The 24,769-nt window shown below is 40.1% G+C and overlaps 1 protein-coding gene across 4 annotated transcripts in view; it reads right to left on the bottom strand.

The window, feature by feature from the left end:
- The window catches only part of CTBP2 (C-terminal binding protein 2), a 225,327-nt gene that overhangs the window by 56,741 nt on the left and 143,817 nt on the right, over positions 1-24,769 (bottom strand). Inside the window, exon 1 of one of the 4 annotated variants that reach the window (XM_054034396.1) lies at positions 22,343-24,098. The exons of the other annotated variants lie outside the window; for them this stretch is intronic. Within the exon in view, the coding sequence (XP_053890371.1) occupies positions 22,343-24,098 (1,756 nt within the window). Of the gene's footprint in view, positions 1-22,342; positions 24,099-24,769 lie in introns of those variants that run through there. 4 annotated transcript variants of the gene reach the window in all.

Genomic DNA, 24,769 nt, shown 5'->3' with positions numbered 1-24,769 from the left:
GCACTCAGCACCTTACAAGTTTGAGCTCTACATTATTAGGAGTGCCTAATGGATTAAAACAAAGGTCATAAGCACACACACATTCTGATTTGTGGCAATCACCACATCTGATACCAAACAATTACTAAAAATTTACATAGGTACCAGGGGAGCAGGGGTGTATCTTTAAAACATTATCTGTGCTTAAAATAATATTGCAAAAACAAATGGCAATTAATGCATAATCTTTACAAAGAGATCTGTTTAAATCACAGCAATACATGAGGGTATCTACCATATCACTATGCGTCCGAGCTAAGAAAATATATACTTTATGTTATGGCTTTAAAAAAAATAAAAGGACATTAACACAGCAAGTAAAAGCCCCTACCCAATACTAGTGACTTTCTACTCGGCATGAGCCAGTGACACCCCAGGGATAATAACTATGATCATGCTGATGATGCATTTATATAGTGCTTTTCATCTTTATTAATCCATACGACACACCAGCAGATTTTTATTTTTCAACTACAAGAACTATTAGTTATTTTGTGCTATCGCTATTTAATTAATGGTTCTCTTGATGATCACCAAGGGCCAGATTATAGTATTTGACCACTGGCCCAAACAGGAAGTGGTACGGAAATGCACGGCTGCACAGGGAGCTGTGGGAGGGCACAATCCCGCCCCATGTAGCCTAGTATGTGTGTACCATCCCATAAGCAGTGCAGCCTGCTCCCTCCAGCAAGGTTGGTTCATTCCACAGGCCAGTGGGAGGAGGCAGGAGAATGTATTTCAGAGCCTTGGCCAGCAGCTCTTCCCTCACCCTTATCGGCTGATAGAAGGAGCAGTCCCTGTGCTCCCCGAGAAAAGAAACTGTAATTGTGACAGACCACAGCACAGCCTGCACTTGTATCTAGCTCCCTCTCTCATTTAAAAATAGCCCTGAAAATGTTGTCTTAATGAGCCATCTCACAAAGAAATTAGGTTTTAGTTTTAAATAGAACCGTATCACCACACTGCACAGGATTAACTCAATGAAGGGCGGCGGGAACACTGATGTGGACATGGATATCATAGTCTGTAATAAATGGACATCTCCCAGGCAGAGACTATTCTGATTGCAGTATTTGTGAACTCTGAAAGTATTTTAATAGACATAGAGAAACAGACATTTTGAATATAGAGGCCCTGATCCTACAATTAGATCCATTTGGGGAAAAATTCATTTGTTGCACTTACAAGCCTCAATCCTATAATGCAATCCATGTAGGCAGATTCTTGTGTCTACATGGAATCTGACTGAAGTCAACATGCAGACACAAGGGTCCATCTGTGCAGACCTGACTGCAGTAGCAGGGCTACAGGTTATAACAAGAACATAGACATTATTACCATTATATTACTATTAATAACAGTAGCTTCTATAACGTATGGAAACCAGTCCCTTATTATTTACAGAACTCTTTTCACCTGGAAGAACATGATTTATGGTTGCCACCTGGCTCAAAATGATTGAAGGAAACTTGACATTCCCTGGTCTGTCCTGTAGCCTGCCAGCCTAAATTGCAGGACACTTTAGGCTAAGATTTACAAAGGGGCCCAAAGGAGTTAGGTGCTCACCTCCCATCAAGAGACTCCCAAATACATTTCCTGTGCCTTGACACAGCAGCACTGTGATGGAATCATAATCCCACCGTGGCATTTTACAAATATGAGTTTAGATGGAGCGGCACATAGTAACGATTCGAGGACATCGCAAAGTGGCATCTCTACTGCTTTCAGCCATGTCAGGATTCTGCTCTCAGCTCCTGTCAGATCTTTAATATATCGCTCTCTCTACATGCAGGGAACTGCTAACAATTTAAGTGGGAATTTCGTAGGGGAGAATGAAATATCAAGGTTAAGCACCAATGTGTGGACCCCTATTTACCATATATGCAGCCCTGAAAGTTTATCCAATAAACATCACATTTAAGGGGTCCTATTCTCCCATGTCTGCACTGGCTATTTACATGTGTAACTCCCATGACTATTAACAGGAATCACCTGTGAAAGTTCCCTGCGCAATATGTGAAGAGTAAACCCCAAAAACTGGCTACTCTTTAAATTAAGTTAAAATATTATGAGCAGAAAATATCTTTATTTTTACACCACTGCTGTATTTCACTATTACTGAAAAGAAAGTCAATTCTGCTGTAGGTAAGAGCAGACTATAAATTTATCTAACAACATATACCGAAGCTGGTGAAAATATTTTAAATCTGCCTGAGGTTATAAAACGATAAATCACATTGAGCTACACCGCTGTAGTAAGCCATTTACCCTTAATGGTTTTCTATATTTTATTGCTTCAATAAAATCCATCACCTATCACCCTAAGAACTTCAGTCATATACCCTACGGTAATTCTCAATTAACACACAAAACCCCCCAAGGTTTCAGTAATTTTAAGGTTGTGACACAAATCCACTAGAGGAACAGGAGATGAGAATGATGGACTATCCAGCCTTAACTTTGAAAAGAAAAAAACAGCCTCTACAGAAGTTTATGAAAGTTGATATAAACTAATTTCTATACAGCCTTATACTAGCAGTTGATAAAAATGCTCTGATGAATGGCCCTATATCCATGTATTTATATATCCATCTATAATATGAAGATTATTAAATATATATGCTGTGTCTAGTCAAACAAATTTAATGGGCTGAGAAAGGTTCATATAATAATGAGAAGGGATGATAATATCATTTATATCTATGTAAGAGTTTGTGTTCCAAAGGATCCCAAAGTGCTTTGTAAACCAACTGCATGGCTGAAGCACAACCAACTCTAAGCTAACCATAGATAATCAAGAGGCACATATTACCCTGCACAGAGGAGAAGGAAGAGAACGTCTTGACCAAGGAATCCAGGGAAAACCCTTACTCTGAGGCAAAGTGCACTATGATCTTTTACTTCCACACCACCTCTGGTTTTTTTAGGTTTCATCCACAAGATACCCACACACACACAATAAATTGCAGAGAATTCAATTTATTAGTCTACATTTCATTTACACTACTGCCATTCTAGTTAGTAACAATATTTTGGAACAAAAGAGAAAACGAACATAATTAAAATATCTTAAATATGTGCACAGCCAGTTTTTTTTTAAAAGGGTGTGACAAGAACACAGAGGCTGCCACCCCATAATAGCACCCTGGTTGCTTCCAACAATCCCTGGCTCTCTCCTTCAGCAATGCCACTTTCACCAAGAGCTTTCCTGAACCTCTCTCTAGATATTATCTCAATAAATAGGTCATCATCATCGACCTGATATTCTCTCTCTGCAAGTGACACAGTGGTATCATCTTTGACCAATTCTGACATTTGTTTCACTGACACTCATCTCTTCATTCAGAAGGAAAAGGGGAGGATCATTCCCATGCAGGAACTTATTAGAAGTTGTGCCAATGGAAAGATTGCCTGAAGAACAGTAGATGGATCTCATCATAGGTTTTGGAATGATTTCCTGAGGCACTTGAAACAATCTATTTTGTCATCACCTGAAAGAAAGGAGACCTTGAGAGGAGTGCCCTCTTAATGGCTTGGTCCATTTAGCCACTACCACTGATGTGCTTGTAGCTTCATTAATTTATTTACGTAGTATTATGAATCACAAAAGATGCATAATTACTGAAGAATTCCATTCCTCTGTGAGCTCTAGTTGAGCTAGGTGCATAGGTCTATAGCACCATCTTCCATATCAAACACAGTTCTGCTACTGTATTCTGTGGTAGCCTTGCAACTATTGTGGGGTATATGACATGGACATCCAATAAAGAAGCATGCTTCATGCCAACATTATACATAGAACTTTCAACAGTATTCTTTCCTGGTATATGATTAGACTCAAGTATTTCCAACTTTAGCCAGTCCCAGGGCTTTCTGCCCCTTGCAAGGCACAAGAACAAGAATTCAGTTGCTCCTTTCTTGTGAGTCACATTAAAAATTCTGGCAATCAATTGGTTCAGTGTGGGAATAACTCAAACCAGCTCTGGATACTGAAAATAATGAATTCTTCATTCTTGACATCAGGCTTTCTAGAAAGTAAGGCACAAACATTCCACACAAAATAGTTTTGGTCTGAGGACAAGCACAGTCAGTGACAACATCACTGCTGAAGAAAGAATTTTTTTGTATTTGACTCAGATGCTCAGCAAACGTATTTTATACGGCATATCTCAAACCATTACTTTTCTTTATATGCATGATGGGTCAAATTTTCTAGTCTACTATGGTCACGTAGCAGTGCTCAACCAGTACACAAGATGTGAAATGATTGCAGCCAGATTTCCAAGTACTCACTGCCTGAGCCCCCTACCTCTTGGTCTGCATACACCCCATACTAAGGTAGACGAATGAGGAGCCAGGAAGCAGAGGAATCACTGAAGTAGGGTCATGGGCTTGAAGAGCTGTAGTGGAGCCAGGGTACTACTGAGCTCCTCACTCCAGACACTGCTCAACTCCCCGGTCCATTTCAGGACCCCCTGTCAGGCGACCAGGATGAGGGCTGTTTAGCTTAGTGCTCAAAGCAAGTGTCAGGCCTACCAGTTGGCGCGTGCGTCAGAAACCAAGGACTAGGGTCAGAGTTGGAGTCAGCCAACGGAAGCTGAAGCCAAGGGTCAAGCTGGAGGTCAGGAGCTAAATACCAGAGCCCAGAGTCAAGCAGGACTTGGTAGTCAGCAGCCAAACCCAAGGTTCAAACCGGAGGTCAGGAACTGGAGCAAGTAGAATAGCAGGCAAGGAGGAGTTCAAGACAGGGGAAGGACAGAAGCAAGACCAGGTGCAAGTCAGGAGCAGCAGAAACAAGATAACGCAGAAGAAGTCACATGAGGATTGACCAGCCAGTGAGCTGCTGGCTAGTCAGGCAGCCTCCTGCAGGCCAGATGTACTGATGAGGCTGGAGGCTAGCTCTGATAAAGGCCCTGATTCCGGACAACCCTTCCCCCCAACTCATCCAGGAGAAACAAGTGCCCCTGACAAACATGGTGATGCAGTGGAAAGATCATTGCCCCTCACAGAGATGGCTGACTTGAAGAGCCACAAAGGTAGTCAAATGCTTAAGATTCAAAGCTTTATGCTGGAAGAGCTAGAAATAAACACCAAATTATTATTATTGTTGTTTATTTATATTGTGGTATCACCCTAGTCATGGAGTAGAACCCCATTGTGCTAGGTGCTGTACAAACAGGATTGTCACTGCCCCAAACAGTTTACAATCTAAGTAATTGCTTGAGTTTCCATCAAAATTCTGGAGTCTTGGTGGTTCTGTGATAGATCTTCGTAGATCTGAGTTCATACTCTCACATAACCCAGTTTAATAAAAAGGACCTATGATAATATTGTAGCAATATGCTTCTATCATCATGCAATTGTAAACTGCTAATGTCACAAAGTTCTGTATATCTACATATAGTTTTTTAGCCTTTACTTTAAAAGCAGAAGGTACTGAAATTAACTGGAATATAAATGCAGATTTGCAGGCACACAAAGTTACTATTTGGTGAGCATCCAATCTTGATTAGCATGTGTTTCCCATAATGATTGGCAACAGTAATTATTCCTGATATGATGCATATGTAAGGGCTGAAACAAGAGGGGAAAGTGTGTTACTATAAAGTGCCCAAAAACATTCAACTGTGATGAATTAGCCGTGGCATTGTCTTCAGGATCCTGGTATCATATTGAAGGGTGACAAGCAGAGTTTGGAAACCAATACCACAAAGCACACGGATTCTTTTCTTGCAAATCCAGACACTCTGACACTTTAGCAAATGCACAAGAACATATCATGTAACCTATTTATATACTAAAGAAATCAGTCTAAACTAATGGACAATGCCTGTTAGTTAACAAGAGACATGAGAGGTTAACAACAACTAATATCAAAAGATTTGTATTTATTAATGTTGTAATATAAAGGAAATAATAAACCCCTTCAAACTGAGCTTCTAATTTGTTCTAATCCCCTGGGTGTAGCCAGTTCAGTGCTGGCTGCCTCTCTGTCTCAGTCTCTTTAGATTGGTTAGGACAAGCGTTTGCCCAAATCACAACAGCTGGCTGGAACAGCCCTTTCCCTCCAACTTTCCCTTAAAGCACAATGACTTTTAAATCCTTCCAGGCTCAAAGCCCAGTAAGCAGTAAAGCGCTAAAGCCCAGCACAAAGTGATATTTATTTCTCCAAGCTATTATTTTTTCATATAAAAATCCAATGGAAAAATAACCCCAATAACATTTGTTATAGCAACAGGCGGACTTGAAGCACTTATGAAGGGTGAATGTGTTGTACCTGTGCCCTGGGATTGGCATGGTGTGCCTGCCTCTTTACACAGTCATCACTAAGCAAAAAAATAAAAAAATAAAAAGCTGCTTCTCATATAAGCTCAGACCTTTTCCTTGACTGCTGGAAGAAATTATTTTGAAGAAAGCTTTCAGGGAACTTGGGAGTTCTACAGCTCCAGTGGGGAATGGATAAAGAACTAAAATGAACAGCCACAATGGCTGCATAGTGGTTTACTTAATTATGGAGTTGGCAGCATTTGCCAGAAAGGCGACAATATTACACACAGTTAAAGCAAAGGACAAGCAAAAATCATGGCACATAAAGCCACAGGGCAAGAGAAAAATTATCAAAACAGAAGATCATTGTCTGACAATACCAAACCAGGGCACTGTCCACTTTACTAGCTTCATAGATCCTTAGAAACCACTTCAATAATACATTACTAAACAGAAAAAGTTGTGTGTGGTCCAGTAGCTAGAGCAGGAGATTGAAAACTGATATTTCTGGCTCTGCCAATGAGATGTGTGTGACCTACCACACTGACCCAGCTGTGCTGCTAAGCTTAGTTAACTAATTTTAGGAAAGTGCTTAGAGATCCTTGGATAGAAGAATCCACAGAAATATAAAAAAACCTTATTTAATGACCTTATCACATAAAATTAAGATTTGTTACTAAACTTAGCAATCAATAAAAGGTAAAGTTTGTTTTCTTGACTCTAGTTATATCCTCTGAACTCCTGATTCAGCAAGGTACTTAAGGACATGCCAAATTTTAACCACATGAGAAATCTTACTGAAGTCAATAGGACTCAAACTTACGCACATGCTTAAGCTGAACTGGAGCTTAACGGTGTACCCAATGCTCTATGAGTGCAACAGTGATAGTTTTTCTGACTTCTTCCCCAGGCTTAGTGGCAAAGACTTCCCCCTGCCCACCAGTTGCTTCCCAGCTTCCCAGGCTGGCATATTTCATGTACTGCACTTCCATGTGGAGCCCAGGCATCTGGCCAAAGCTGAGGAAATCTAAAAGAACTAGAGAACAATTTAGGAAACAACAAAGTCATGCAGGGTTTTGTTTATTAGTCTGATGTTTAAAACAAAACAAAGTGATCACGTGAAAATGCTTTAATGATTTTCCTCTCTCCAGTCAGATCCCCTCTAAAAAACAGGAATAAGAACTCCTCTCACTAGGAAGAGAAATTTCAGATTCAGCCCTTTCTCTGGACCAGCACAGGGTGGATCATGACAGAGAAATGGGTACCCATGGAGAGAAGATAAAAGGAAACTAATGATATCTTTCTCCTCACTGGTTCCTGCTGATCTATCAATCCAGCACTGACAGAAAGCAGCAATCAGTAGCAGACATCCTCCATCGAAGGGGAGGGTAAGCAGTAAATTGAGGAAGGATCAGCAGATGACCCAGCTTATGGAAATTCCAATAACTAGTGTGTAAACACTGCAGGGCGTGAAGAGGCAGCATTGCTCTGAGCACTGTCTCCACACTGGCCACCATCATGTCAGACAACACTTCTTAACTGTGGAGGAATACCATGATACTGCATCTTTCTCTAGGTTAAAGAATCAGGAAAAACAACCCGGTAAAGAAGTTCCTGACGGTATGTCCACACTACATCCCTGTAGCTATGCTGCCACAACCCTGTAGTGCAGATGCATCCGATACTGTACTAACGGAAGGGGTTTTTCTGTTGGTGTTGGAACACCACCTCCCTGAGTAACGGTAGCTAGGTTGATGAAAACATTCTTCTGTCAACATACCTGCTCTTACTGTACCTGATCATGAATCTGTTCCTTGAGGACTTGAACCTATCTGTACCTAACTATCCTTGAAAAACTGACCCACAGTGACTAGAATCAATTCAACTACAGCGAATACTTCTTTTAGTTAATGTCAAATGCAAAACACATTTTGATAAACTTCGTTTTTTTTTATGTACCCAGCACATTTAAATTTTATTGAACTAGTAAAAAAATAACAATTTTAAAATGCAGCTTTTCTGCATTTTTAATTGAACACCAATTTCTATCCAAATGCTGCTTGACGCAAATCATAAGTAAGAAATTTATAAATAAAAAAATCATTTATAAATAAAAATGTCATTCACCATTTTCTAACATAATAAAAAAATGAAAAAATTAAGAATCAGAATAAATGTATGTTGAGCTATATAACTACCTAAATAAACTTTGTACTCTTTTGATTAGCAAGAAAGTATCAAATTTAGTGTAAAGGCTATATTTAATTGCAAATCAGCATGTTTCAATGGTTATATCAACCGTTGAGAATGAACTTTTCTTTAGGAAAATAACTAAAAAATACAAATGCAAAACAAGATTAAAATTGATTATTCAATGTTACCTGCTTGCTAATTTAAATCATGATTAAAATATGTGATTTAAATCACTTAGATTTAATCAATGCACCCTGCATGAGCAGCCAAAGAGACATCTATAATCGAGCTCTCAACATTGCTAACTTCAGTGGTACTGAACCAGTGTCAGCAAAGCTGTGAAATATTACAAAAATGTCCTCAAAATAGACACACATCAAGAAGTCACCTTAGTTACTTGAAAAGCAAAGGCCACAGCTTCAGTTTATGACATTTAGTTTTAAAATACATAGTGAGAAATCCTGACCATGGCACTGATTTTCCTAATTTTGAGTTCCAGTATTGCCAACCTCAAATGTTCAAGAATCATGAGCCAGCCCAACCAAAAATCTGGAGATGGGCTTCAAAATCATGAGATCTTTGATGCTGTTTATTTCCATTCTGTTTTTTCAGTCTTTAGGTACTACTTGGGTCACATTTTCAAGGTTTTTCTCTGCCACCACAAAGGCTGTAAGAAAAGCATTGAATATTGCAAGAGTTGGCAACACTCAAGTTCACAGGAATGGAACGCTTGCCCAGATGAGGTCTGCCCCAGTTAGCTGCCTTTAGAATATATATATATATATATATAGATATACACTGAAATTCCAATTTATATAGGTTCATCTCTTGTGAACAATTTTGGTGTCCCTCTTTTTTTTTTTTTTTGCAGTGATGTCTGCTTTGCCCCCATTCTTAATACTAATATGAAATTAAACTCTTTGGTTGGAAGTGGTAGGTACTGGGATTGTCCTCATTCAGATGTGTTTGATGCCTAGTTATATATCGGGGCAGTGTGGCTTTCCTTTCAGATGTTTTAGCATCTGATACTGTGGTTTTGGTTCAGTGCTTAGGTACTTTGTCTAGGTGCCTTCTAAACTGATTAAACAAACAAACAAAGAGACAAAAGGGATATTAATGTGCATGTTTTCTAACTTCCGAGACATGAATAAAATGAAATCATAAAGATCCCAGCAAATAAGCCTATCACATGGAAAATGCCCATTATATGATGGAACATTGAGATGAAGTCTGGATTCTTGACATCTGGTGCAGGCAACCTGAGTCAGAACCTAAGTCCATTGAAAATGAGACAGAAATTCCATTACAAATTGCTTATCTTCCCATGCCCAGGTGCTGCTTCTCCCAGATTTCTGCATTCTGTGGGGGAACAAGAGCAGATGGCCAGAAGGGGTTAAACCAGCATCCTTCCTCTACTGACATCTTATGCCTCTTCTTTCCAGGTCGAAGGGCAACTTGCTTGTTCACTGACAGAATGGCAGAAGATCTCCTTCGCATTTTCTTCAATGCATTGTGACATCCTAGAATACTCAAGGACTGAGGAGATATTTGAGCCATTAGTGCTTATCTTCAAAAACTCAAGCAAGATGGGAAAGATTCCAGAGGACTGGAAGAGGGTAAACATAGTGCCAATCTATAAAAAGGGGAATAAGGACAACCTAGGGAATTACTGACCAGTCATCTTATCTTCAATACCTGGAAAGATAATGGCTCAAATAATTAAGTCATCAATTTGCAAACACCTAGCGGATAAGAAGGTGATAAGTAATGGACAGCATGAATTTGTCAAGAACAAATCATGTCAAATTAACCTAACAGCTTTCTTTGACAGGGTAACAAGCCTTGTGGATGGGGGGAAGCTGTAGACGTGGTATATCTTGACTTTAGTAAGGGTTCTGATACTGTCTTGCATGACTTTCTCATAAATGAACAAGGAAAATACAGCCTAGATGGAGCTACTATAAGGTAGTGTGACAGAGTTCCTCCTCTATCTTGGTGGGTCCTGCGCTTATTGGCGGATTTTCTTGCCTCAGAGATTCACCATGTGGGTTGGGGACCAGCCCAGAGACCTTCCCCTCTGGAAGAACCCACAGTCCAGATCAATTGGGAGGTTTGGGGGAACCCGGGCCCGCCCTCTACTCTGGGTTCCAGCCCAGGGCCCTGTGGACTGCAGCTGTCTATAGTGCCTCCTGTAACAGCTGCATGACAGCTACAACTCCCTGGGCTACTTCCCCATGGCCTCCTCCAAACACCTTCCTTGTTCTCACCACAGGACCTTCCTCCTGGTGTCTGATAACGCTTGTTCTCCTCAGTCCTCCAGCAGCACACCCTCTCACTCTCAGCTCCTTGCACCTCTTGCTCCCAGCTCCTCACCCTCACACCACAAACTGAAGTGAGCTCCTTTTAAAACCCAGGTGCCCTGATTAGCCTGCCTTAATTGATTCTAGCAGCTTCTTCTTAATTGGCTCCAGGTGTCCTAATTAGCCTGCCTGTCTTAACTGGTTCTAGCAGGTTCCTGATTACTTCTAGTGCAGCCCCTTCTCTGGTCACTCAGGGAACAGAAAACTACTCATCCAGTGACCCGTATATTTGCCCTCTACCAGACTCCTGTACCCCACTGGTCTGGGTCTGTCACAGTAGGTGCATAACTGGTTGGAAAACCGTTCCCAGAGAGTAGTTATCAGTGGTTTATAGTCAAGCTGGAAGGGCATATCAACTAGGGTCCTGCAGGGATCAGTCCTAGGTCCGGTTCCATTTAATATCTTAATAAATTATTTACATAATGCCACAGAGAGTACAATTATAAAGTCTGTGGATGATACCCAGCTGGGAGGGGTTGCAAGTGCTTTGGAGGATAAGATTAAAATTCAAAATGATCTGGACAAACTGGAGAAATAGTCTGAAGAAAATTGGATGAAATTCAATAAGGAAAATGAAAAGGATGACACTTCAGTAGGAACAATCAGCTGCATACATACAAAATGGGAAATGACTGCCTAGGAGCGGAAGGGGATCTGAGAGTTATAGTGGATCACAAGCTAAATATGAATCAGTGTTCCAAGAAAAGCAAACATCATTCTAGGATCTATTAGCAAGAGTACTGTAAGAAAGACACAAGAAGTAATTCTTCCAATCTACTCCATGCTTATAGGGCCTCAACTGGAGTATTGTGTCCAGTTCTGGGTGCTACATTTCAGGAAAGATGTGGACAAATTGGAAAAAGTCCAAAGGAGAGCAACAAAAATGATTAAAGGTCTAGAAAACGTGACCGATGACGAAAGATTGAAAAAATTGGTTTTGTTTAGTCTGGAGAAGAGAAAACTGAGAGGGGACATGATATCAGTTTTCAAGTATATAAAAGATTGTTACAAGGAGGAGGATGAAAAATTGTTCTCCTTAACTTCTGAGGATAAAACAAGAAGCAACAGGTTTAAATTGCAGCAAGTGGGGGTGTAGGTTGGACATTAGGAAAAACTTCTTGTCAGGGTAGTTAAGCAGTGGAACAAAAAGCCTTGGGAGGTTGCGGAATCTACACCACTGGAGGTTTTTAAGGTTAGACTAACACCTGTCAGGAATGGTCTAGTTATTATGTAGTCCTGCCTTGAGTGCAGTGGATTGGACTAGATGACCTGCTGAGGTCCCAGTCCTACACTTCTATGATTCTCATACTGTTAGCTGAGTTAAGCCACATGAATCCGTGCTCGGGAACAACCACACCAACACAGAGCCCCGGGCATGCTAGTGTTACTTCCCCATCTCTTCTGGGAGCTCAATTTGCCATTTATCTTGCTGCTGACTTTCTTGCTTTCTTTCTGCTGTGAAAATGTGGCCTCCCACTTTCCTGATCCCACCTCTTTTCACTGCCTTGACCTGGCAACCAACTAACCAAGCAAAAAGACACATCACACGAAGGAGTGGTACCTTCCCGAGACTCTTCAATATCTTTCCAAACAGCAGTGTTCAGAGCTCTGTCTGATTTTCTCTTCTCATCAGAGGACACAGCAGCTCTCCTAGAACATCACTGCTCCCACTCCCGAACATTGCCACAAGAAACCAAACAACTCACTGTCCCCCTTCCCCTTTCCACCTTCTACTTGGGCTATGCCAGTTGTCTATCTTGATGATTGCCTGGGACAAGCACCACAAAATGGTGCTTCCCTCCTCCATCTCCTAGGAGAAGGCTTTTTAACTAAAGCAATATACTAAAAGGAAACATCTACTGAGATCCAAAAGATCTCATTTCAGAATCAAGCGAGTCAATACCTATATTGAATTTCTTATTCTCTACTACCAATAGAGACTCAGAATTCCTTATTTATTCTGCACAAACTCACAGAAACAGGATATGCTGTCTCATGTATCTGTCCTATGTTTACATTACACACTTCTCTAGTTGTAACTGTAAAACCTTTATAAAGATACATTTTATTTTTAACGGTGTTTATGTTTATAACCCTGAGTGTTACTTTCCCTCTCATGAATAACTGTGTTTATAGTTTGGAATTTTACATTACTGAACCATTTTTCATATTGTTCTATGTATCCACATATGTTGCCTCTATGCTGTGTTTAAATTAATTTTAAAATCACAATTTCTATTCCTTATAGACCTATGACTCAACTGAAACTAACAAAGAGTGTGTGTAAAACTCAATAGTTTGTAATGATTAAAATCCAAGACAACAGTTTATCAGAATTATTTTTACACACAGTCCCCTAAAGACTTTATAGCAGTTTTATATCTATGAATCTCTTCTTAAGAAAAAACATCTTGTAAGGAATACAGAACACTTCAAGGAGCTGGCAAAGTTTTAATTTAGAACAAGTTTTGGTGAAGGCTGCTCCTCAGATCCTAAATGAAGCAGAAGTTAAAGTAACACCTTTGAGTTTTCTTTGAGGAAACCATCCCTGCAGATCAGAACAGTTAGGGATTTCAGTAAGAGTCTGGACCACTAAAGAACGGGCTGACAATCTATACATCCAGGAAAGTATCAAGTATGTGGCTGTCTAAAGCTGCTCAGCAATTTGCAATGTTAAAATAAATCCCAGGAGAGATGGATTAGTGGGAAGAGGGAAAGTGAGGAGGTCAGAAGATGCATGATATTTTATTCATCATGATTCTACAGTTTATCACAATGCTCTGCACATTATCCCAGTTCTGCAGTTTGTCATGTAAATATCAGGTATACATATGGAGTGTATGTATATAGATGTCCCATGATTTTCAGAAGTTGTTAGTGGTTCTGAGTGCCTCAACTTTTGGGCACATACCTCCTCCACCTTCACTAGGTATCCTATTGGGACTTCTTTTTGATTAAAGTTTACCACATCTTCAGTTTATTTACTTGCAAAGTCGGTCTGAGACAAATTCACTTTTCAGCTGATCTGCTAACTTTCTATTGACAACAACTGAGCATCTCCACAAACACTGATCCAAACAAATACTGCTGAGATCATCTCCTCTCCTTTCTCTTGTGAGTGCTACATGGCTAAGTTGATAACGTTTATTTACGGTTTTATGATAATCCTCCTCCCCATTTTCACCTCATTTTTTAAAAAGAGCAAGCAATCAATTGTCCTGACCTTTGTATATATGTTAAAAGTTCCCCAAGTTTCTATGTCCTCTATAGTTGCTTGGGTAAATTCTACTGATTTCTCTCCTACAAATATTGCCTGCTGCTTCCCTCTTTATTAGCCGACCTAGTCAACATGGCTCTGTAACACAATCATGCATTTGGGAGCTACTTCAAGAATTTTGGGAGCACTGTGTTATACTTTTATTCTCATTCTCTTCCTCCCCTCCCCCAAATAATTAAGGTCAGGATTTTGCTGACCCTGCATGGATGTGCAATAGGTGGGAGGGAGCCTTCCTCACTCCTTTCTCTACCCCACATTCTGTGGTTGAGATCCAGTTACTTGGCGCTGTAGATGGAGTGGGACTGCAACAACACAGAAGAGCCAGTGAGCCATTCCCCCTACTCTGCACCAGATACATGGAGTGTTGGAGCCAATGATCTGCTTAAACATCAATCCCATGGCATGTCATAACGGCACTCCACTCTAGCATACAGCCTCAGGAGCTAGGTCAATATTCCCAGTCCTTTCATTCAGAGGATGAAATTTACTCCAGTACACAAGGCCCTCCACACTATTTCATACCTGCATGGGTGAGACTGGGAAATTAGAACAGAGTGATCTCACAGGGGTGCCTATGTGCCCTAAAAAGAGCCCCTTGTGTTGGTCAGACACAAGCTAGGGTGGAAGGCCATTATGGCATGCCACATGATAGGCGTTTAAGCAGATCATTGGCTCCAACAACCTATGCATCTGGTGCAGGAGGGTCACTGATCCTTCTGAATTGTTAATCCCATAGGTTCCGGACGTAGGGATGCTGGAGCATTCCCTGGCTTTAAGTGGTTTCCATTATATACAGCAGGGATTAGCAACCTTTGGCATGTAGCCCGCCAGGGTAAACACTCTGGCTGGCCAGTCTGTTTACCTGCTGTGTCCGCAGGTTCGGTCGATCGCGGCTCCCACTGGCCGTGGTTCACCGTTCCAGGCCAAGGGGGGCAGCGGGAAGCGGCGGCCAGCACATCCCTTGGCCCGCGCCACTTCCTGCAGCCCCCATTGGCCTGGAATGGGGGACCGCGGCCAGTGGGAGCCACGATCGGCCGAACCTGCGGACGTGGCAGGTAAACAAACCGTCCCGGCCCACCAGAGGGCTTACCCTGGTGAGCCGCGTGCCAAAGGTTGCCAACCCTCATATTACCATTTGGTTCAATGGCTCTCAGCACCCCCACTATAAAAATTGTTCCAGCACACCTGGTTAAACCACTCCATCTGCACCAAACCAAGTAACTTCAACCACTGAATGAGAGTCCCAGAAAAGTCCAGTACTGGCAAGCATACTGGACTCCCCAAACAGGGCAGGGAGGGGTGGGTAAGTCTGAAGCCATGATCCCTCACACTCCAGTAAACAAAGCTGAGCCAGCACACAGAGGAGCGTGCACTGCTCTGCCGCCTCCATTGACTCTCTGGCCAAATCAGCTTTTGAGGACTCTTCTATAGTCCACTCTGCGCCCATCACTGCAGAATGTGTTTTAGCCATATTGCCCTTACAGTACAAAAGAGTTAAAACAAACTTTGCTTAGGACACAGAATGCATGGGATAAAAACTGAGCAGATCCCATTTCTTCCTAACAAACACTAGCACACAGCAGACAGAAGAGATGATAAATTAGCCTTCTTTACAGAAAACCAACAGAATGCTGTTAATGTCAGGGTGCTTTTAAGGTGACAAAGACTAAAGCTAGTCTGCCAATTGTTATGTATATTGCTTAATGATATATGTCCTATGGCTGCTGCAACATTTATGGCAAATAAACAACTTAATGATTGTGGCCTTCTACTTTTTAACGATACAACTTGATACCAATTTTGACTCTCTCTGTTTAAAAATTATAACTCAGTTCAGCAGTACAGCATTTTTCATGTAGTTTCATGCTATGTGAAGCGGAGAAGATGCATTTAAAAAATGTTTAATACAGTAATGATCAGAAACCTTGAACATATATAAAGAAACAGGCTTGCTTATTCTGTAACTATGGAAACTACTACATGAAAAAAATATTTTAAAAACATTTCAGCTAATAGAGTTGGAGAATGTACTGGATATGGAAGTCCTAACAATGATATAACCCTGTATATGGGGTAAAAGGGAGGTGTATATTGAGGCTGACAACACTTATGCGTCTGACAACACATTTTCCTCTAACAGGCCCAAATTCATCTCTACTGTAACTGCACTAATATCAATGGAGTTGCAGCAGGGATGAATTTGGCCCTCTCTATTGCTTTTGATAAAACCATTGTATAAAGTGTATTTCACCCTTTTAAAAAAATGTTTTGAAGGGGCATTCTATTTAATCAATGAAGCAACAATGTATATTGACCAAAGCAGTCAATAATGTTATCAAGGTAACTTTCCCAAACATATCTTACAGGTCCCAGACTGCATTCCTCACACACCCAAAACTCTCACTAAATACTATGGTGCCAGTTCTTCAGTCATTTCCCATGGGAATAACCCTTCTTACGTGAGTAGTCCCATTGACACCAATGGGATGACTCACACAAGTAAAATTACACCTATGCATAAGTAGGGTGACCAAATGTCCTGAGTTTATAGGGACAGTCCCGATTTTTGGGTCTTTTTCTTATATACACTCCTATTACCCCCCCCCCCACCCCCGTCCCAATTTTTCACACTTGCTGTCTGGTCACCCTATCCATAAGTGTTGGCCTGATTGGGGGTAAAGAGAGTTTGGGCAGTATAAATAACATTGGATTGGGCCCCAGGTTTGCCTTTTAAATTCTTTTCAAATTCCATTGTAGAAACTACCATCATTTCAGCCATCTATCCATGTCATATTGCAGATTAATGTTTTATAGATAACGCTGTGACTGTCAGAAAATAGCAAATATCCAATGAGAAACACACATGCCTACTACTTCCTTCATCCTTCCAAGGCTTACTGAAGCACTATCTGTGGTGGGGTTGTTTTTTTTGTTAGTTAGTTTGTTTTTACATTTGCTTGTCCAATTTTAAATTGTAAGGTCAAATAAACAATTCAATGGTCCTAGACAGTTTTTTGTGCATCTACGGTTGTAAAGCATTTATAAATCAACATTTTGCAAACTATTTGTTCACAATGTGGATCACATTTCAGCATGTGGGGGGAGGGGAGACTCCCAATTTGGATTAAATTGTTTTGTCTACATAACCTATACTCTGTTTTGTCAGTGAAATCTGAATTACTAATTTTCCGGCACTTGGACATAGCGAGTATGTATCTCACCTGGATTAACAGTATAGTTCATAATGGCACCAAAGGACTTGTTATGGTCTGTCAGGTCAATGTGAAAGAGATTTATTGGTACACAGAGGCTTCCTTTGGAGCTGTTACGGGGTGTATTGTTAATCTAGCTGCCTTGCATATGCACATTGTGATTACATGCTAAATGTCTGTACAGAAATTTTACTGAACAAAACCTGGACACTATTTCTAAACTAGTCAGCTATATTGTACTATATACGGTGAAGAACAAATCAATTTTTAAACATTTACAATATACTAGGGCTGTCGATTATTCGCAGTTAACTCACGCGATTAACAAAAAAATAATTGCAATTAAAAAATTAATCGCTATTAATTACAGTTTTAATCTCACTGTTAAACAATAGAATACCAATTGAAGTTTATTAAATATTTTTGGATGTTTTCTACATTTTCAAATATATCAGTTTCAATTACAACACAGAATACAAAGTGTACAGTGCTCACTTTATATTATTTTTAATTACAAATATTTGCACTGTAAAAATGATACACAAAGATAGTATTTTTCAATTCACCTCATACAAGTACTGTAGTGCAATCTCTTTATCATGAAAGTGCAACTTACAAATGTAGTTTTTTGGATACATAACTGCACTCAAAAACAAAACAATGTAAAACTTTAGAGCCTACAAGTCCACTCAGTCCTACTTCTTGTTCAGCCAAATGCTAAGAGAAACAAGTTTGTTTAAATTTAGGGGAGATAATGCTGTCTACTTCTTAATTACATTTTCACCTGACAGTGAGAACAGGCTTTCATGTGGCACTGATGTAGCTGGTATCGCAAGGTATTTATGTGACGGATGTACTAAAGATTCATATGCCTCTTCATGCTTCAGCCATCGTTCCAGAGGACATGCTTTCATGGTGATGACACTCATTAAAAAAATAATACATTAATTAAATTTGTGACTGAACTCCTTGGGGGAGAATTGTATGTCTTCTGCTCTGTTTTACTCACATTCTGCCATATATTTCATGTTATAGCAGTCTCAGATGATGACCCAGCACATGTTGTTCGTTTTAAGAACACTTTCACTGCAATTTGACAAAATGCAAAGAAGATACCAAAGTGAAATTTCTAAAGATAGCTACAGCATTTGACCCAAGGTTTAAGACTCTGAAGTGCCTTCCAAAATCTGAGAAGGATGAGGTGTAGAGCATGCTTTCAGCAGTCTTAAAAGAGCAACACTCTGATGCAGAAACTACAGAACCCAAACCACCAAAAAAGAAAATCAACCTTCGGCTGGTGGAGTCTGAATCAGATGATGAAAATGAACCTGTGTCAGTCTGCACTGCTTTTGATTGTTATTGAGCAGAACCAGCCATCTGCATGGACGCATGTCAGACAGAATGGTGGTTGAAGCATCCAAGGACACATGAATCTTTAGTGCATCTGGCATGTAAATATCTTGCAACGCCGGCTACAACAGTGCCATGCAAACACCTGTTCTTTCTTTCAGGTGACATTGTAAACAAGAAGCAGGCAGCATTATCATCTGCAAATGTTAACAAACTTGTTTGTCTGAGCGATTAGCTGAACAAGAAATAGGACTGATTGGACTTGTAGGCTCTAAAGTTTTACACTGGTTTATTTTTTAATGCAGGGTTTTTTTGGTACATAATTCTACATTTGTAAATTGCACTTTCACAATAAAGAGATTGCATTACAGTACTTGTATTAGGTGAACTGAAAAATACCATTTCTTTTGCTTTTTACATTGCAAATATTTGTAATAAAAATAAATATAAAGTGAGCACTGTTCACTTTGTATTCTGTGTTGTAATTGAACTCAATATATTTGAAAATGTAGAAAACGTCAAAAAATATTTAAATAAATAGTATTCTATTATTGTTTAACAGCACGATTAATTTTTTTAATCGCTTGACAGCCCGACAAAATTCAGTAGGTATGAAATCAGGACTACCACCTGTAAAATCTCTCAGTGCCCATAATGCTCTATGTCAGTTTCATCATGGCATAATTTAAGGAACAGTACTGCAATTCTCTTAACCTGACTTTACCCAGATGCTGAACCCCACTTTTGACCCTGCCTCCCTTAAGGTCAGAATTCTGCTTCCCTCCCTCTGGATTACCCCCCAGCTTAACAGCCTTAACCCACAATTCCGGCAATTGTTAATAAAAACACAGTTTATTTGTCATAGAGTAGAAAATAAAGAGAAAATCACAAATACGTGTTAGGCAGCATATAAGAAGAGCTGGGCTCTAAGATGTTAAAGAGAATATTGGTTAGCAAAGACAAATCTCTAACTCTACAGAGAACTATTTGCCCAAGGTAACTACGGTCACCCTGTCTGGCTTTCCACACTCCAGGAAGTCCTCTCATTTAAGGCATTCTGAGGCATTCTGTGCCCTAGTTTGTCTCTTATGCCCTTTTGGAAAATCAAGTTTCTTTCTTCTCATGAAACCTCTATCCTCTCTGGTATCTGCAATCCACTATGATAGCTTCCTATACCACTATATGGGAGCCTTATCCTTCATTCCAGCCTCATCAGGTATGGACAATACATGACATCTTCTTTGATTACTTCCTTCCAGTCCTGTACATATAACCAAGAGTTTGAATGATTTTCCAATTGCATATTTGAGATGGGCCTTTGGTTCCTCACTTTTTCTCCCAGTCCCCATCACTGGAAATACTCATTTGGGCAGGGCAGCTAGACTCACTTGTTTTGAACTGTCTGTTCCAACTACAAAAATACAAGATATTCATAAATCAATTACGTAAAGCTTCAGAAATTTAATACAAAAATTACAAAACAGGTATCCAGGCTCCTCCTCAATCATGAAAATGCTGGGAAATATGCTCATAGGACTATTTTGGAAGTTCACCTTCAACTCTGATTGTAGTAAACACCAAATGCTGCATAGAAATGGTGTTTCTCAAAGTCTAATTCTGCAACACAGTTAAGACACCTTGAAACTGTCACACCACACATCTTACCTTGACTTCTAGTTTAAAATTACATTTTAAGGGGGGGGAAAGCCCTCTCCTGTTCTATTTTGAAGAAAATAAAATAAAATGCAAAATAAATAAATGAAGACAATTTTACAGGTCCTCCTTCAGCTAAACCTTTCAGCCACTTCAATGAGAAGATAATCTTTCTGTGATTATGACCAAACCCTCTCGTTGCTTAGCAACACATAATTAAGGAATATGTTTTCAGATCCGCTTTGCAAGCTGGCCATTATCTGATGAAATTACTGGAGCAACAAATGTCATCCTCATGCAAATGAGTTGGTTGTAGAGAAAGAATGTTTGACTTGTGAAGAAGAGGGCTCAGGATCTCAGAAACATTGTTGGTTTCTTCTTGTCATACATGGATTTTTTTTTAAAAGGAAGAGAATAGTATAGACTTTTAAAGAGCATAATTCACAATTTAAATATGAGGAATAATGGAAGGAATGTTAAATTTATCCTATGGGGAAAAATCATACAAAACGTATACACCCCGGCAGCAGTATTAATATGTACTTTCACTCCAATGTTACCAAAGTAATCAGCTGGATCAGATGCACTGCAATTAAATTAACATTTGTGTTCTCAGTATTATGTCAGTTTCATTTTTCAGGCTTTTGGAAATGGTTTTTCAAAAAGCCTGTCTGGATGTCCTTCCTTTGTGCCTGAATCATGTCAATACACATCATGTTGATGAATATTTAAATATGATCTATATTTATAAATTACACAAATTAAATACAATAGTCACAAAAGAGGAGGAATCAACTTTTTAAATCTGTGATTGCAGGAAAGGGGGCGGGAGGTCTGAATTTTGACAACTTTATCATTTCCACTTGCAAAATAGTTCTTTATTTAGATTCCCATGGAATGTCATCACTAGCTTGGCACAGTTTCTATGCCTATAAATGGTATGCTTTTATTAAGGCATTTTATGCGTGCGCTTGTACAGTACATTGTTCACAATGTGTTTGTATGGTGGTTCAGCTGTGCTGTGCAGAGAAATAATTCCCTCCCTTACAGTCACTATCACTGTGCACAAAAAAAAAAAAAAAAAAAAAAAAAATTTAAAGGGGTTTTAACATTTATCAGAAAAGTCAAAGTAACAAATGAATGGGATCTTCTAAATTTCCTCTTACTGCAAAATGCATTTCCTATGGTACTTTTTGTTGGTCTTTGACTAGTAAGTATCAATTTATATTTTCCAAATTGAAGCACTAAGTCTGTTTGAACCATTTAGCCCTAAACAAGGAAGGGATTTGAACATTTCTGAAGACAAAAAGAGGAGGAAAAAATGGACAACCGCTCCTTTTTATCATTCTAGCGGTTAATCATTGACTTTAACATTAAGTGTCGACCTAGTTCCTTAATAGTTACATTGCCACACTTATAAGTACTCCTAATAGGAAATCAAGAGTTTTATTTTAGGTGCCTGATAAAACAGTAAATTAATTAAAAAAAGACTATGGTAACTGCCAAAGGTAAGTCAATTCTGGACCTAACACCATTAGCTATCTGATAAATTTAGGCAAAACAATGCTAACCATTTCCTCTGAGAAACATATTTGTGCCCGATAACAACTGTAAGAAGTAAATCTACAACTAACCCTGTAGCCTAATTGCTCAGAAAATGCAGTATCTAATCTTCTGTTCCGTACAAACAACAGGAACAGCAAGATTCATAGTAGAACAATTATCTGATATACCAGTCACTTTATCTGAAGTTAGCTAATCAAATAAAATACTCTGAATTTAATCGCACTGTGAAAGGCAGCACTGGAAACGCTCAATAACTTGTGGCCCCGGGGTAAATCTATTTGCCCCACTTTTTTGTGCATAGGGATGTATCTAATATTTTAGCCCTAAATCTAACTGGATTAGACCCAAATTTATCTTACGATAAACACACACGGACATAACTCTCCTAGAGCACACTACTAATGAATACACTTTTAGAAAATTACTTGGTTCAGGTGACGCCATGGTTGAGACAATAACTGGTGGTCCAGTGCGTCTGGTGAGTTTCTGATAAGGAGAATGTTGCATGTGAAAACTTGGGCCAGCAAGAGCCAGGGTGGAATCCATTTGGGCTCCTTGCTTTCGGAGAAGCTGAGGGCTGTTGTGTGGGCTATGCATTGGGGACATTGACGTATTTCGGTCCCTCTTTAGCAGCTCCATGGGCACTGTGTAAGTGGTTGGATATGCTGTTTTGGGACTTGCATGTGGGTTAGTCTGCACTGTAGTTCCTGGTAATCCAGTTGGAGTGGAATAGGCAGACACTGGACGAGTGTGCATGTTGCATGGTAAAGGAGTGTTGTATCCAGAATTAGCTAGAAAATGAGCACCTTGATGAGTTGCCCCAGATGCAGAATAAGTTGCAGTTTCCAGAAGGTGCTGTGTGGGGGCACTGGATGGGCGACGATTTATTTCTCCTACTCTTGGTGATACTGGCTGTAGAGAAGGAGGAGGTGGTTGCTGCATAGTTGTGCCGTCTACACCAGGACCCGTGGCAGGGTGCATGCCATATTCATTCTGCAGCAGTTCACTTCGATGACTAAAGCTGTTAGACCGGGTCCTGGGACGGAGTGTGCTGTTCTTCCTATCATGCCTTTGTAGCTGCATTTCTGTTTTGTAGTTATGGGCAATACGGGAAAGCACCCTGGCCTGTCCAAGATTTGGAGCTACAGATTTTATATCATTCTCTTCCATCATCGCGAGCAGGCTCGGAGAATCAAACCCTTGCTGCAGCAAAGCATTGAATGTGCTTTCGGACACGCCTTCTGAACGCAGAAGTGCTAGGAACTCCGGATCAAAGTTTCTTTTAATGTCTTGTCCTGGGAAAGCTGAGGGCATCTGAGAATGGGAAGGAGTCATGGCAGATTCATAACTATCATAAGGAATCTTTGCATTGACATTTTCCCTGATGGGTCCATAACCACGATTTACAGCAACGGCAGATGGACCTATGCTCCCATCAGGAACAGTAGCAGAATTTGGATCGACTACCAAGCACGTTGGAGTAGTTTGTCTAGCAGCTGCAGACTCTATAGGTCTCTCTGCTGTATCACTATAGACCTGTCTGTTGGGAAATGATGATTGTTCTGTTCCATATCTAGGGGTGGGCTGTTCAACACCATACCTTGCAGGAGAAGGATCTCTGTTTCGCATTCTCTGCCCCTCTTGGATCATTTTACTCATGGGATCCCTATACATACGGCTGGCTTCGTGTTGGGCAGGTGACCGTCCTTGTACCTGATCCCAAGCCAATCTGCTACTGGGAATCCCATAATTCGGTAATGATCTATTAATCATGTGGTCTCTATAGTAGCGCGGATCTTTAGGTGATCTAGCGGCTAAAGATGGGTCACTGTAATAATCCTGAGATGGCAAGGAGCTTCGTCCAGACATTGCAGCCTGTCTGTCGTAGTAAGTGAAGTCAGGAACAGAACCCTTCCGTAAGGGACCCTGGTTAAAAACTGGATCCTGATATGGGTATGGCTCTTGCTTCAATTCAGCACCTCCTTGCAAGATGATATCATGCGGTCTATGGTTTGGCTGCTCATACCAACCTCCTTCTCCACCGTAAGTCAGCGAATTTCTCCTCCCTGTTGGTCTCTGATATTCAAATGCATTTTCATTCTCCCAGTTGCCTTCATACCATCCTGCAGCATCCCAGCTCTGAGAACGGCCGATATTTGTATGCTTACTTGGAATTGGCATTGGAATGAAACAACTGACTTCTGTTGAGATAAAGAAGAGAAGGAACCTCTCTTTTTAAATCTTCTATTGCACACGTCAAAAACAGATCGAGCTGTATCTGAGCTCTTCTGGGACTTCAGAAACAACCAAGTGGTGGTTTTATATTTCAAAGTATTGCCTGAATTATTAATTCTTCGAAACTTTAGTAGACAAAACACACAACACCCACTGTAACTCAGTATCACTCCAAAACCGAAGAATGAAAGGTCTTTTCTGTATAGTTCAGTCACAGACAAGGGTTGCTGCATTTAATCCAGATGGTTTATCCCTTCCTGCTTGGGACAGTTTGCTCACATGGACAACTGGTCTAGCAGTGTGTGAGGATTATGAGCTAAATAAAACCCCTAAAGCCTTTGTCCCATGTGACATCACTTTAGCCCGATGAAACCTTCTGCACCAGCCGATCCAGCAACCTCAATATAATTTCTCTTCTGAGAATTATTTTTACATTTTATTTGTATATACATTCATATATATGATACATATATGTGTATATATATATATAAAAATAAGTAATAAAAAAGAAAGCTTCAGTGTCAGCTCAATCTTAATCCATCCTGATGAAATGCTAATCCACAGCACACAGCTAAGGACAAATTAAATGGAAGAAGGCAGACAAGCCTAAAAAAAGG

This window comes from Malaclemys terrapin, chromosome 7 (assembly GCF_027887155.1).
Source record: "Malaclemys terrapin pileata isolate rMalTer1 chromosome 7, rMalTer1.hap1, whole genome shotgun sequence".
In the NCBI taxonomy this organism is placed as follows: Eukaryota; Metazoa; Chordata; order Testudines; family Emydidae; genus Malaclemys; species Malaclemys terrapin.
The sequence above is the reverse complement of the archived record's forward strand: the minus strand, read 5'-3'. Positions and strand labels throughout refer to the sequence as shown.